This window comes from Polyodon spathula, chromosome 14 (genome assembly GCF_017654505.1).
Source record: "Polyodon spathula isolate WHYD16114869_AA chromosome 14, ASM1765450v1, whole genome shotgun sequence".
NCBI lineage: Eukaryota > Metazoa > Chordata > Actinopteri > Acipenseriformes > Polyodontidae > Polyodon > Polyodon spathula.
In genome coordinates, this window is record NC_054547.1 from 35582014 (window position 1) to 35597448 (window position 15435).

A 15435-nucleotide genomic window follows, 5' to 3' on the forward strand; every position below is an offset into this window, starting at 1 on the left:
CTGGGCTAAATCGTCTTATTGGGGAAAGAGGACAAGACAAGACTGTAGCTTTTCACGTCCTATTGTTCATTGCGGGCCAGTCTGTGCTAATGTTTTCCAGAGGGATTGCTCACAGGAAGCAAACAAATGTTACAGGCGGGAAAAAAAAAAAAAAAAAAAAAACACTGTTGTTTTTGGATGCATATCAAATTCTAATTGAATGAATTTCCGCACATCTACTGGGAACTCTTCCTTGGTGATTTGGTCCACAGGTGTTTCAATCTCAATCTCAACCATGTTTCCACTGGCCTGTTGGAATTCTGCCATGTTTACAGCTGAAGTCACAGGACACTGCATGTAGGATAACATGGTTAACCTTTGTGAATTATTCTTTCATAGATGGTTGTGTTCCCAAACGTGGAAACATTGCCATGTCACCCGCATTTTCAGTTGCTCAACCCAGTGACTTCCCATACTTCAGTGTGCTAATTTGCATATAGATGCACATTATGTCACTTTCAATTGCAAAACTTTTTTTTATTTTGTTTTTTTTTAGTGGCGATGTCTCCCCTTCGGAGCAAAAAGGTAAGATTAACGGAAATAATTCTGCCCTAAAACACAGAGCTTACCTGTTTGATAGGGTCATATAACATCTTGAATCTTGTTATCCTGTGATAAAATATTGGGTATAACACAATGCACACGTATTATCATATGATAATGAATAAAAAAGGCTCTTAGGCAAAGCTCCTCCAAATGTATACTCTTCTTCATGATATTATTATAGTTACGTATTAGTTCCTTGGCAAATCAGAAGTTACCTGATGAGTCTTTAGTTCAACAACTCCGGGGGCTTTCAAATAAATTCCATGTTGTCAGAACTGTCTCGCTGTGTCCACTAGATGTCAGTGTGTGAACATTTTTCTTTTCATGTTCCCAGCTCTCATTTACACAGTACCAAAAACAGGGAACTTGTTTGTGACATCACATCAGAGAAGGGCAGTTTATATTATTAAACATGCAGAAAAGAAATTTCTTGACGTACGAAAAAATCTCCCAATGTCTAAAATACAATTACAAAAAAATTGTATGACCACACTCGCATACAATACATTTTCCTAAAAAAAAAAAAAAAAAAATTCCAAGGTAAATGGGAATATAGAAAGAATGTTCATATATAAGTCACAAAATGTTATGCTTATACTGGTGTGTGTCTGTTTATAACAAATATGATTTATTTTAAATTTCTCTCAAACAGCCAGCCTTTTTTTCCAACAGGAATGTGATTATGTTATTTGACTGTAGTATAGATTTATTATTTAATTATTATTTACAGATCCTATCCCTAAAGTAGAGGACTTGTACTATATACACTGGGAATTTGGGTCTGACAAACCAGAACATAGTTTTAAAAAAAAAGGATCTCCCATAGCCTAGACATGACAGTGAAGACCAAGGGCCTAATTCTGCATTAGAGATATTCATTTTGACTGTGCAAAGACCCCATACTCCTTTGGGAACCAAAGCAGAACACTGGCGCATTAGCTGTGGAATTGGTGTAGAATAAATCGATGAAACAGAGAGGCCACTGAGGGACAGACTAAAGGAGCAGCAAGAATGTGTCAGGACAGAAGGAAGACTGCAAAGCAAACCTTCCTCTCCTCTGAACATCTGCACAGGTGACCTAACAAGAGCATGCTGCGTGGGACATATTGCTCAGAACAGCATTGCTCTGAATGTACAGGAGGCATCTTCTGCACGACAGAAGCAAAAAGTGAACCTGTGCAGTTAGAAGAAACCCTTAAAAAAGAAGACTCAGTGAAAAGTAACAAGAGAGAAATAGAAATCCACATCTGAAATCTGGACAGTGCTTTTCCTTGATTTATACTTGGTTTTCAATAAATAAGTACTGTACTGGTGGCACTCCTTGTACACTCCTTTCCAATACCTTTCTGCCAGTTTCCACCAAATATGTGGGTAACCACACTTGTAACAAATGTCGCTATAAAGGTAATTGCAGTTGGTATTTGAAGAGTGTCGCTGACTGACATTAGATCTTCTAGTTGACCTTTTAAATTAGTGCTGCTTGCTTTTTGGAGCTGGATTCCAGTTATGTTCATGCTGTGTGTCAATTTTAAGCCATCCTCAAGTATCACTCATCAAGAACAATATCTTCAACTTCCATCAGGGAAATGCGTCTTCTATGTATCGTAGATGTGTTTTGCATAACAAGTTATTCAGTCATGTGATGGTCATCCATTTGTAGAAAAATGTTACGATATAGACATTTAACAGCCAACATTACTATCCATTAATTTGTTTTCTTCTCCGTAGCCCACACAGAGAGTGAAGCTTCCACAGAAGAGAGCTCAGAAGATGAAGATTCTGGTAAAGGCATATATACATTTAGTTATGTCAGAGCTTTGTTGTACGTCTTATGTTCTACTCTACCCTCTGCACTTCCATGATACCTCTTTCCAAAGCTTTCTGCAGTCTGCTTGCTTTTCTGCCGGTAGCTTAAGTAATTATTATTTAAGATCAGAGATACTAGACCTGTGTCTGCTGTTTAATCTTTTTAAAAACCTGTTTGCTTGAACAGAACTTTTTTTTATAATCCGTATCTTTTTGGTTAGATTCGTGTTCTTTAAACTTTATGGCTTTTGCTATGAAGAGGACTGTGTAGAATTAATATTGTAATTGTTATGAAATGTTCTAGGAGGCACTAATCAGCCATCATCTATTTTTTTATTTTTTTTTTTTTTTTTTTTTTTAAGTGCGGTATTTATAATACAACATTTTTATGTCATTATACAGATGAAAGTGTAGCTGAGAATGAATCGGGTAAATATATATATTTTTAAATCTTTCATTTGCAATACGCCTTTCTGAATTTCTAAATATGTTTTTGATATCCTGTAGTGCCACTGCTTGATTTTCTTTTCCCCAGTGGTCGCTACTTATTTTTTGTCATTTGCAGATTTCGCACAGTAACCAAATATTTAAAATGAACTTTCTGAGCTCAATAATGCTGACGATGTTATCACTCATCCCACTGGTTCCCTTTTTGTTAATAGGATTGTTCAAATACCATACTATTGCTTCTTGTTACCTGATCTACCTGGTTACCTTACTAAAGTATAAACAGAAGATACACTGAAAGCATTGATTAGCACTCCTTTAATGTCAAGTGATAACAGATAGAGTGAATCTCTGCTTGCTGCACACTGGGAGAAGTGCATAACGTACTGCCATTTCTTTTAATAGAAAAAGAAGAAACAAATGTGCGACATTTAAACTCTGGTAAGAAACCCTTATACAAATAAAATCATACACTTGGACACACATTTTAACTTTATAGACCTGAAAATGTGATCATTTAAAGAACAACTTTTGTTTTGCAGAGCACAGTGCATATGGAGAAACTGAGTTACCTACTCCAAAATCAGGTACATGTATAACACTGGTGCAGGACCCGATTCTCAAATGAACTTTTAGCTGTAGTTAGGAAAATACAAAATAATGCACTGGACAGAGCAAATGTGTATCCATTTTAATTTTACTGTAAATAATGTATGCACTCTTTCTTTGGCAGACTTTTATATTAAGCCTACCTGTGAAAAATGCAAGACCAGGCAGGTAATATATTTATATTTACCATGATCAAGTCAGCTTACCAAGGTGAATTATTTCTACAGTTTAACACAGTTCTATCAATATTCAGCACACTGTTGTGTAACTAATGTAACAAAGATGCCACTACCGTCTTTACGCAGCGTTGAGTTCTTTCTTATACCAGACAGTTAAAATGGTATAATTGGTCACAATTATTAGTTATAACAATTGAAAAAAAGGTACTATTATGTATTAAAAATAAAAGAAGAACATGCATATTTAGGAAAGCATGAGTGTAATTGGGCTTTTTTTTGATAAATTCCTCAGAATCAATCCTACGAGCAAGTAACTCCAAGAAATATATCAAAGGGACGATTACTGTGAGTACAGATGCATGAATTCTTGGAATTCAATCAGTATTACCAATAATGCAAAACTTCAGATCGATTTCAATTTTCCTTTCTGTTTCTTACTTTAGCTTAACACTGGATAACGAAGGCTCCTACCAGTGTTCAGTCACGGGTTTGATGTTTGAAGTTTCAGAGAAGGTTAAAATCACGTATGCAACACTGTCCTGGAGCAAGTACGGAACGTATTTGAAAGAACCATGGAAGTTGGTTGGTCCAATATTTGACGTGGAATGTGACCCCACCATTCTCAAAGCCATCCACTTTCCCCATTCACTCTGCTTGGGTGGTAAGGACGTTTGATGCACTTTTTATAATGGCAACCAGTGATGTGCTTGCTTTTGAAACCAATATCCCGACCCATAGTCCTACTTTAATTAAAGAAGCAGTCTAAACTATGACTAGCATTCAGAACTAGGCATTAAAGCTGTTAATATAATCGAGATGGTACGTTTTACAATATTCATTAAACTATACTCTTTGAATGTGTGCATTATAAAATAATGTCATTTTCTTATGCCATACCTTGTTTTGTAATTTAACTACTGGAGGCCTTAACTGTCACATGGAGAGTATGTTGTTTATTACAGATCTATTCATTGTTGCTTGTCATCCTTCTACTATTTTATCATCAGTTCTCTGTTTGTTGTGACTGATTTGTTGCTATGGTGATGACAGGCCTTTTCTTTACAGATCATGAAAGTGACATGAAGTTTGGAGTTCTGCACATTAAGGACAATGCCCCTGTAATAGAATCCTCCTCTGATCACTCTGCTTCCCATATTAAATGGAGTGTCACTTCTCTGTCTCCTGTGGGTCCCGTTGTTCAGACATCACAACACCTAGAACATCATGGCGTGGTTCTTCTATACAAAGTGTTAGACAGTCACCCCTCTGCATCATTTCGTGTATATTTAGCAACAAACAACAACTCAGATATCAGGGTAAGCAATGATCAATAGCAGAAGTTGAAAAGTTGTTTTTCAATTTTTTTTATCACATTCTCAAGCCAATACTGCGTAGTATTCAGCAAAAATGAATTATTTACCATCGCTGGAAAGATTAAGCTGTATAAGTTTACTGGAACCTGGATCAAACCGAAAGAACTTTCCAGCTAAACTTAAATCCTAGTGACATATTCATATGTAAACTCTTCATGATGTAAGCAGACAGTTCTTGTAAAACGTCGAATAACGTGTGCAGAAAAAGTATAACTCAGTAAGATCCTGATCAAACGGTTGTCTACATCTATTCAAAACACTCGTACAGCAATATGTACATACGTATATATGTACACCTGTCTCCAGTATATCCCCAGGCAGGGATCTATCTCTTGGGGGATTAACCTCCTTGGTCATTGAAACCAAAGCAGACATGATTTCAGAACATGCAGTTTCAAAGGGTAACAGTGGTTTTGGTTCTTTCCTGTTTACAGTTACAGTAAAAGCTCACAACGGGAAGTTTGTGACCACAGAAACAATGCAGTGCCTAAAAATGGTACTTCACAGAATCTCAAGTTTTATTAATGACAGCATTTGGGAACAGTAACATTTACAAATATAGATATTCAGTACAGACAGCCACTGTGATCATCATTGCTATTCTCTGAAAAACTTGACCCAGCCCTGAATTCAAGGTGTGTCCAGGACAGTCTAGCTGCAGAAAATCGTTTCTGAGTATAATCCTTTTGTCTTGCCTTTTAGGATATATATAAAGATGTCAGGCAGTCAAATAAAAAATACATCAAAATTGATAAGCCTCCTACCTGTCAGAAACTGCTGGAGGAAAAAAAGAAATACAAACTAATCAGTGATCCAGAAGCCGACATAACACCCGAGGTATGGTTTTCACAGCGTATCAGAAACACAGCGTTCCTTTATTTATCTGGGTCATTTTAATTCAGGGGATCACAATTTTTTGGCATTTTTTATTCAATTAATTAATGTATTTATTTCATCCAAACCTCTGTCTGTTTGTTTTCAGTTTTTTTTGTTGTTGTTGCAAAGCCTGATTTATTGTTAGTATAATTACCAGTAAATGAATTACAGCACCAGAATGTAGCAGCTAGTCACATTCCAGTTTTTGTTTTTGCAGGAAATAGGGTTCACATTAGATGCAGTCAAATTTAAAGGCTACTTTGAGGTTTATTTTGAACAGCCAGTCCCATTTAAACTGTCACTGATAGAAGCCGACTCCAATCTGACTGTCTGGACTACAACACTACGAGAATGTAGGTTTGATTTTATTTATTTAAAGACTGAAGTAGACAAACTGTGTGGCTAGTGTTTTCTTCAGGGTACACAAAACGTGTGTCTGCTTGACTTAGTATTTTATTGAGTGTTTTGCAGTTACAGCTGATGTAAGTAAATCTCATTTGAGTTGTGGCACTTTAAGCTTGTAACTGTGTTTTATTTCCTGACAGGTGATTGGAATACAAGCAATTTTAAAGAACCAGCTGTCAAAAGAGCAGAAAATGGTGAGTCTTGTAGAACTAAGTCAGTTGGAAACGCATCAGTAATGTACTGTTATAGTTGAAAGTGCAAAGATGTGTTTCCTAAAAGGAATAAAAAAAACAAAACAAAACAAACAAAAAAAACATTTAACAGTATAATATAAGCAACAAACTAATTGACATTTTAATTGCAAAGATTTGGAACAGTTTGAGATCTGAAATGTAAATCTCTGATCTTCCACAGGGATTAAGAGAAATAGATCAAGCAGCAGTGAAGAGGAAAACGACAATAAGAAATTCAGATATGCTGACACAACAGGTATTGTTGCTTTTTGTCTCGACTGGCAATTCAGGATTATGGTTCCTTTTAAAGGATGAACAATAGTGTTCACCTCTGATAATGGGAATCCGATTCAGAATTATCCACTCACTTTAAATGTTGATATGAGGCTAGGGTATCTTTATCCCTGGATGCAGTCATGGTGTCTTCATCCCTAGATGTAATCAAGATGACTTCATCCCTGAATGACAGGGATGCTCTGATAGTATATGCTCAATACCATGATGTATTGCACCCTATACAGTGCGCTAAGAGGACTCTGCATTGGACAGAAAATGAAAAAAATCTGTGCATTGAGTAGCAGGTTCTTCGGGCGCATGCCTAAACAAATGGTCAGAGTGAAAACAGGGCCATAATCTTCTTTATCTGAAACACTTTTAATCGTGTGTTTTTTTCCAGATGGATCAAGGTCCAGCAAGAACCTGTGTATTACTGAGCAACAGCTTATGAGAATTGCAAAGGCTTTTGGTAAAGAATGGAAACAGCTTGGCATCAGCTATCTGAATATCTCAAAGAATGATATCGATCAGATTCAAGAAGAAGACAAAGAGGACCTAGCGATGCAAAAGTTTAACATGCTTCTGAAATGGAAAAAGAAGGCAAAGGACAATGCAACGATAAAAGACCTCTACTGCAGCCTCCATGATCCAGAGGTTCCATTTGTTGTAAAGCAGCTCCTTCAAGGTACAATGCTTCAAACATATAATGTTCTGGTAGCTAGTGCTTTTATCATGTTTTTGATTCCAGCATTAACACATTGGCTAGAATAATGAACTTTTTTTTTATTTTCACAGGTTTGTGTAAGAGAGTTACATATCAGTTTAGTTATCAATAAAATACCTATTAATAGTGCTTCAGATAATAAGTATACATGCAGAAAATTAGTGCCAGACATTTTACAGCATTAAATCAAAATGATAACATGTAGCACTGTAGCATCATGGTTCCAGATCTTAACTGTTTGAAGACAGATGCATACATGCTGGCTGTTTAGAGAGCTGAAGGCACTGTAACAATCAGTAAATGGCACAGCATGCATTTTAAGCGTGTTTAGTAACTACATTTTACATATTTTACAGACATGATGAATGAAATGGGAGTGGAGCCACTAACATTCTCAGGGGCATTATGAGCACACAAGAGAAGAATCAAGCTGCACATCATGTATTCATTTTGATTGGAAAAGAACTGTTTTTATACACTTTATTCAGTTTAAGCATAGTTGTCTTTTTGCAATATATACTTTACACTAGCTCCTAAAGGGACTTGCTAATATTTAGGGCTTAAGTAATGCAGTGTAGTAGCATAAGAATGAAATGCATCAGAACTGCAAGTAAGAGAACCATTGTGAGCTGTGAACTATCCCCACACTTATAGAGGGATAGGAGTGAAAACTTCCATCATGACAAAAGCATTGCTTTTCTTTTTGATGGCAACAAACCAATACCTTGGACGGGGAAGTTTTTTGAAGTTTTGAATTTGTTATTTTCCAAGGGGATGATCTACAGAAGAGTTGAGAAGGTACAGGAAGTTTTGGTCATTTATGACTGGTAAATAATCAAAAAAAGGGCTGGTAACATTGACAATCAAAGAACTGATTTCAGCAAAGGTTTATTAGCCAGTTCTAATTAATGGTTTTCTAACCACTAAGTGGCCACATTTGTATCGATAGAATGCACGGTTTACTTATTTTCAGGTAACATGCAAACTATGCAGCTTTGTGAAGAACGCAGCTATTAGCATAGATGAATGCAGGATATTGTTGCTGTTTATATATATATATATATATATATATATATATATATATATATATATATATATATATATATATATATATATATAATTTCAAAATAATAATGTACTGTATTTCAATAAACTGGCTTTCTGCTCCCCCATCCCAAACCCCATGATCACCAGTAGCAAGCTCTCCTGTGGCATATGGGAAGGTTCATTCTTCTTACAAAGCTCAAAGGAGTGTGAGGTTTTGATGCTGGGAAGATAGTTCATCACAGAGGTGTGGTTATTGGGCAAGGCAAGGTCATGTGCCGATGGGTTATAGCTGAGTAAACCACTATGCTACTGCGACTCGCTCTACCTACATGCTTCTTGAAAAATATGCTGCCACTGTAGGGTTATGATATGGATGCTACTGCATGTGTCCCATCTGCGGGGTTGAGGGCTAGTTTAAAATTCTAAGCAGCGGTTTGACACTCCTGTAGGCCTTCCTAATTCACCTCCATCCAGTTTTGTCCCTACAGAATGAACCTGACCAACCCAGACAACAGTGAGTTCTTAATCAAGATTCAGTGAATCGATTTATGGGCGACATTCTTCCTTTTTGATAATAAACAATTCTGTATGAAACTGTTTTTGTTATTCTTGCTTACTGTCTGAAATAGATTTTTTGCATTTAAACCTGTTTTTGTTATTTTAACTTCCTGCCAGTTTTAATGTTTGTAAATAGTTTCTTTTATATTGCACCTTGTGGAGATATTTTACACAGATAAAAGGCTATGTTCTTTTTAAGTGAATCCTCCTGCTGTTTAATAACTAATCTAATTAAGCATAAACGCACCAAATAGTAAAACAACATATCCCCAGTGACTATTGCATTACATATTGTGCATTCAAAATCTTTCAATGTTAACAAGACACGCTAGATCTATTTACCCCAAATGACCATTAAGCTCATTTTTGTAGCAGGGAAAGTACACCCAATAATGGTACCAAACCAGCAATTAAAAATCAGACATTTATGGGGGCTTTTAAGTGCTAATTTAGAGTTGTGTTGATTTTTTTAAAATCAATTATAATCTGATTTCTTTACACCACATAGGTGAAGATAAATTGCCTTTCAGTATCTATAATCTAACAGTTGTTAAACAGCATCAATGCATGTGCTAATAAAGACCCTGACAATAAAAGTGTTATGGTAATAAACACTTATTACTTATTAAGAATTAATTAGTGTTTTCCAGTTAATATGAGCCCTTTCACTATTGCATGACCAATACTGAAAAAAAAAAATTACTTGTTTTAATCATGGACAGCTGAAATGATGAAATGTATCTCATGAAAATCTTGTTGAGTTGGTAACTTTGTAATGTAATGAAACCACACTGATGCCATGTGATTGCTATCTCTGTATCCCTTGTTCAATGGCACCCACCCAATGTAATTTCAGGAAGTTTCTGATGGGAGTGGTATTTTTAACCAGTCAGTTAGGAATCAACGTTTAGCAGCTGACAAAAGACTTGAGTAACATGTCAAAAAAAAAGCCCATGCATAGATATCTTTCCCCAAGGTGCTCACAGCAGCTAGCTTTAACAGCATTTGAAAAAAAAAACTAAATATTGGGGTTTTGATCTAGCTAAACATTGGGTCAGCCAGCAAAAATGATTTGAATTTGTGGTCTGTATATGTTGTATGGGGGAGCTAGGGGAATTCTAAATGGTTTAATTCATTTAGTTGTGTGGGCTACCACCTGAATGGTGTTGGGGTGCTGGGAAGTGGTAAACAGAATTAGCTAAATGTAGTAACACACCGTCTTTTACACCTCAGACTGCTCTTTTTGAAGTTGAATTGGCTGGTGTGTATTGGCAGGGAGGCATACTTCGAATTACCCAAGAATTTTAGGTGGTGGGTTTAATCCACATAAGGGTTCTGGGGCAATTCCAAAGAAACCTACAGTAGATGACATTCAACAAAATTAACCCGTAAAACTCAAATAATACTGTATTGATGTTTTTGGTCAATAAGAAACACATGATAAAAATTATCATGAAGAAACTAATGTGGATAAAATGGGATTTTGTTTTTAAGATGGGTTGACTAAATGTCTCGTAAATACTGTAGGGTTCAAAAGTGACATCCTCAGTAGCTGCCTTTGGGGGATTTGTGCTAACCCTACACAACCGTGTTGGATACGTCTCTAAAAACCTTGGTTGCAACATCCTTACATAGAAGCGATTGATTTGTTGACCACATTTTGGAACACACAAAAAATTCAAAGATAGATGAATATTTGATATATTTGATAAATTATCCATAAATACATTACATAAATAAATAACATTTGTGTTATATCAAGGTTGCCAGTATAACTAACCATTATTTCCTTTCTGTATAATAATCTTTAAAAAAAATAAAAAAATAAAATAAAATAAAATAAAATCCTATGATTTGTGTTTTCTGACTGAAGCCACATGCTTTTGTTGTTCAGTGTTAGTATTACATTGTCTGTTAGATACATTCCTGCATTTCCCCATCATTTTACAGCACGTTTTAACAGTAGGTTACAGACTACAAAACACCCTACATTATATTGCATACACATAACACATAAATCTCTTAATAAATAATATAAAAAATATCTCTGCCTAGACACAGATTTATGTTTCTAGCTTATACGTGGCTGACACATAACAATTAAAGTATAATAAAAGTCATACACTGGATCAGGCATCCTTGAAAAATGTAACACGCTCCAAAGACGTTCACTGGGATGCGCGGAATTTAATGTAATGCATGACCCGGTTGATGGTTACAGTGCGCACTCTGAAAGCCTGCAGGATCTCACACAGTTTCATCCGGACTGAAAAGGTGAGCTCCCTGTTTTGACGAAAGGTTTCTTTTCTATCCGATGACGATAAAACCTAGAAACAAATAACAATAATAATGAATGTAGAGTAAGGTTGCCATGTAGCCCGACTAAACTGTACATGTGCCATTTAAACATGTGTTGACGACCATGAATCAAACATCAGTCGAGCCAGTAGTACATACATTATTTCTTCCTGGACATTTACAGTAAGACCAGTTTCAAACCAGACTGGGAGCTACCTGAGATTTAAATACAATCGAACCTACAAGTACAGATATTAAAAGCCACCGGCCTGATATTATACTGTTTTACGCGTTGCTTTTTTTTTTTTTTTTATGTAATGTAGGCTGTTTCGTGTTTAATTCCATAAACTGGTGACTGAAACCGTGTTACCAACAGTAAAATCTATTGACTGGAATACATAAATAAAAAAAAAACAGTCACCACAGCTTAATAACTGTATGTAGGATATTTTATAAAACACGTGCTTGAAAAAAATTAATTCCCATCTCAAGAGGGTATTCCCATACAGATTCAAACCTTTACATACTTTTACACATATTTATTGCAATTGGAATTCTGCCTTTTTCCTGGCTAACTGTCGACTCTACTGTGTGCTGTGCTACCTGACAAGTTGTTTTTTTTTTTGGGTAACGCTAACTTGTTGCATAGGCCCCTTTCCTAAGAAAACACAAATGCACTCGGAAGTATAACATGATCTCCTTACCTCGATAAGAGCATCTATTTTAGACAGCATCATGTCCAGGTGTTCTGATAGATGGTATTGAGAAAATTCGGCTTTGTATTGCAATAAATCCTCCGTGATATTTCTTAAGCAGGTTTCCTATGGGAAGACATCGGCAGTTAAAACAAAGTCATTTGAAAATAAAGTCCAAAGTAGATATATAATATAGAAATCTACATAAAAACTTACCTGATCAAATGTAGTTTCCCGTTTCCTCGTGCAACCCTGCTAAATAATAATAATAATAATAATAATAATAATAATAATAATAATAATAATAATAATAATAATAATAATCAGAACTTAAATAGACTACTTCGGTACAAACTTTTGTTTTCTAAGGCATAATTAGTTTTGACAAGAACAACATTTGTTTTCCAAAATACTGATGAATTCACACAGACCGACATGCACTAATTCTGGGCAAAGTTAATTTAGGTAAGCTAGTCATTCATTAATGTTAATTTGGATCTGTAAAGAGTGGAAAGTTGTAGCCTATACATTGGTATATCTCAGCATCTCAAACCCTATATATTTCTCCATACCTTATTTGAAGAATGCGGCTCACAAGCGATTACCGTCGTAGCCTTTGTAATATCACTCATTAGATCAGATGTGCAGTTAAATCCTTCGTTTATTTTGTCCTTTAAATGAAATACACATTACATTAACTTTAATTTAGTAGAAGTAACGCACATTAACCAATAAGAGCAGCCTATTTTAAGACTCCCTTTGAAATACAATTAAAGTTAGAGCAAAATTGTATTTAGGTGTTAAGCTAAATGCAAACTTGTTTGCTGCTATGGTCATCAATTCTTGCACCTGGATATTGGAAAATATTGGGAAATGTTTCTATATATATATATATATATATATATATATATATATATATATATATATATAGATATATATATATATATATATATATATATTGTAATGCATCTAAGCGTGGACATGCTATACTTAGCTTACTGGTTTTAAATGAATACATTCTTACCGAGCTGAGAGTTGCGTTTACACTGTCCAGTAGTTCTTTTGAGAAGTCTATACACTTGTCAAGATCAAGTTTGAAAATAGGATTTCCAACACACCCCAACAGCAACCACGAAACCACAACTGTAGAAGAAATTGAAGTGCGTTACATCTTGTTTTACTATATCAATATATAATCTCTATCTGTCTCTTCTTCAATAGTGGACAATAGCATTTCACAAAGTATTTTATGTAGGCATAACAAACAGTAACGTGTAGTCAAATATACGTTTTGTATATTCTAGCTCTGTCTAGGTAATTTGTAAAACACTAAGTAAATCCTGCGACTCACCTCTTAAAACAATACTATATAGTACATACTCAATTAGATCCCGAAATACTTACAAATGTTAACGCAACGCACAGCCATGTTTTAGACTTCTGTATTTTGTCGTTTCCAGCTCTGTCCTGGATATAGATCCTTTCGTTACTGCAGCCAATATATAGTGGGTTTAGAGCCCAGCGTAAGGAAATGTTTTTATTGGGGGATTTTCCCGAAAGACTTGATCCAAAAAAATAAAACAACAAACACCACGCTTTAGTTTCGAGACTCTCACCAGACGTAATTTCCTGAATTTATTAGAAAGCAGTTCATTAAATGAGACTGTGGAAGCCACTGAAACTGGAATAAGGCCCATTATGCAGATGATGTTTAAAACACGAACAATCTGATATGTTTAATCTCCGAAAAAAAACAAGTTTTTTTTTTTATTAGCTTTTGTATGTTGATTTTCCGGCTCTATGAAAGGCCATTCATAAAAACGTGTTTATTCTTTACCATTATATTATTATTATTGTGGTCTTGCAATATGACCGCTAATAAATAAAGCTACCACTTCCTGCAATTACTTGCTTTTTTTTCACAGATTCACAAGATGAAATTATAAAAAAGAAAAGAAAAAAAGAATTAAAAATGCACTTGGTCGTTTTTATTAGAAGCAACCCATACAGTTTACCATTGCAAAAACAGTTTCGTGATCAATGAAGCCTGATAAAGAATATGAAAAACCTTGTCAATCACATAAAGACTTATAAAGGAAAACTGCATAACATGAAATAGTTCAAAGAAAATACACTGACATGGAACTAGTAAGAAACAACTGCATAATGCATATAGGTTAAAGTCTAAGTTTGTGCTAGCCGGTCCTCAATCAAATCAACGTGTTTGCTGCTGCAACAGTTATCATAATACTGGCTTTGACAAGTGAATAGTGTCATCCCAATGTTCCTCTAAACAAGTCCTACTTGTTACTGCAGTGATATCTCTGTGATGCGCACACACGCAGTAGGTTACAATGCACATTCTATCTTAATTTCACATTTACAACGTCTATTTAGCACCTGTATTTTTTAAATTTATTTGATTATTTTTAGTGTACGGTGCAATGTTTAGAAGCATGTGCTGCAACTTTAAAAAAAAAAAAAAAGATTCAGTTTGAGTCGAAGAAAGGGAATAAACGGCTAAAATGTATTCATTGTGTTACAGACTCCACCTGAAATAAATGGAGACCATTAATACTAATTTAGTCCAAGAGATAATAAAATCAATACTGAAACTCGTGATAATGTTAATACCATTGAAACGACTGAAGTATGTATATATATAGTATATATTGGTTTGGTGAAATATTGCACTAGTCTAATTGTTGGCTAGTCTCATTCTGACACAATTTGACATTTACACTCCAACATGTGGTATGTGAACTAAAAACTCATTTTGTGTTTTAATGTTGGGGTAATATTTAAAAATACCCATTCCAATTTAGTATATGCACTGTATCAAATTGTGAGGATTTACACAGCTGCATTTTTGTGTAATAATATGTTTTAATATATTAGGTTCCAAGGTACACACACTGCACTGGAGGAGAAGCTCAGTAAATCTAGCATGGACTAACACAAGACCTTGTGGTTTTTCTAACCAGGGTATAGTTCCTTACACGTGCAATAAAACTGGGGAGTCTGTACTCTCTGTTTCCTCAGTCATACAGAGATTACTGTAGCTATACATGAGGAAATGTCAGCTGAAGAGACAGACACCCTTCTAAAAATGAAGCAGCGGTAACGAGTGGTTTCAAATGGAAGACAGTTTGATTCCTAGTTGTGCTAATCGAGGGATTGTATAGAGGAACCACTATGCAAACAAAAAAGTCCTCCTCTGGCTTTTTCCAAATAATCTGCAGCCAATGACAGAAGGCCTTATTCTTTGGCAGTTTTTTTATCTCCTGTGTGTCTTTGACTCTTCTGTCCAGTAACAAGTCACTT

The 15435-nt window shown here is 35.3% G+C and overlaps 2 protein-coding genes across 3 annotated transcripts; one reads left to right on the forward strand and one right to left on the reverse strand.

The window, feature by feature from the left end:
- Nucleotides 1-464: 464 nt before the first annotated feature.
- On the forward strand, nucleotides 465-8574 carry LOC121326367 (NACHT, LRR and PYD domains-containing protein 1b allele 2-like). Its single transcript, XM_041269622.1, has 15 exons — nucleotides 465-564; nucleotides 2314-2367; nucleotides 2794-2820; nucleotides 3244-3279; nucleotides 3381-3425; nucleotides 3572-3615; nucleotides 3919-3971; nucleotides 4070-4287; nucleotides 4692-4942; nucleotides 5702-5836; nucleotides 6093-6228; nucleotides 6421-6474; nucleotides 6695-6769; nucleotides 7190-7474; nucleotides 7870-8574. Exons 1-15 carry the CDS (start codon nucleotides 480-482, stop codon nucleotides 7920-7922), a joined length of 1551 nt encoding a protein of 516 aa, XP_041125556.1. The 5' UTR covers nucleotides 465-479; the 3' UTR covers nucleotides 7923-8574.
- An 18-nt stretch (nucleotides 8575-8592) lies between these two features.
- Nucleotides 8593-13687, reverse strand: LOC121326368 (interleukin-12 subunit alpha-like). Of its 2 annotated transcripts, none has more exons than XM_041269624.1 (6): nucleotides 13516-13687; nucleotides 13136-13254; nucleotides 12684-12782; nucleotides 12328-12363; nucleotides 12121-12237; nucleotides 8593-11445 (listed from the first exon to the last, which is right to left on the reverse strand). In XM_041269624.1, exons 1-6 carry the CDS (start codon nucleotides 13538-13540, stop codon nucleotides 11287-11289), a joined length of 555 nt encoding a protein of 184 aa, XP_041125558.1. In that variant the 5' UTR covers nucleotides 13541-13687; the 3' UTR covers nucleotides 8593-11286. The 2 variants fall into 2 exon arrangements, with proteins under 2 accessions (XP_041125558.1, XP_041125557.1); XM_041269623.1 differs by having other exon boundaries at nucleotides 12328-12366.
- Nucleotides 13688-15435: the final 1748 nt, after the last annotated feature.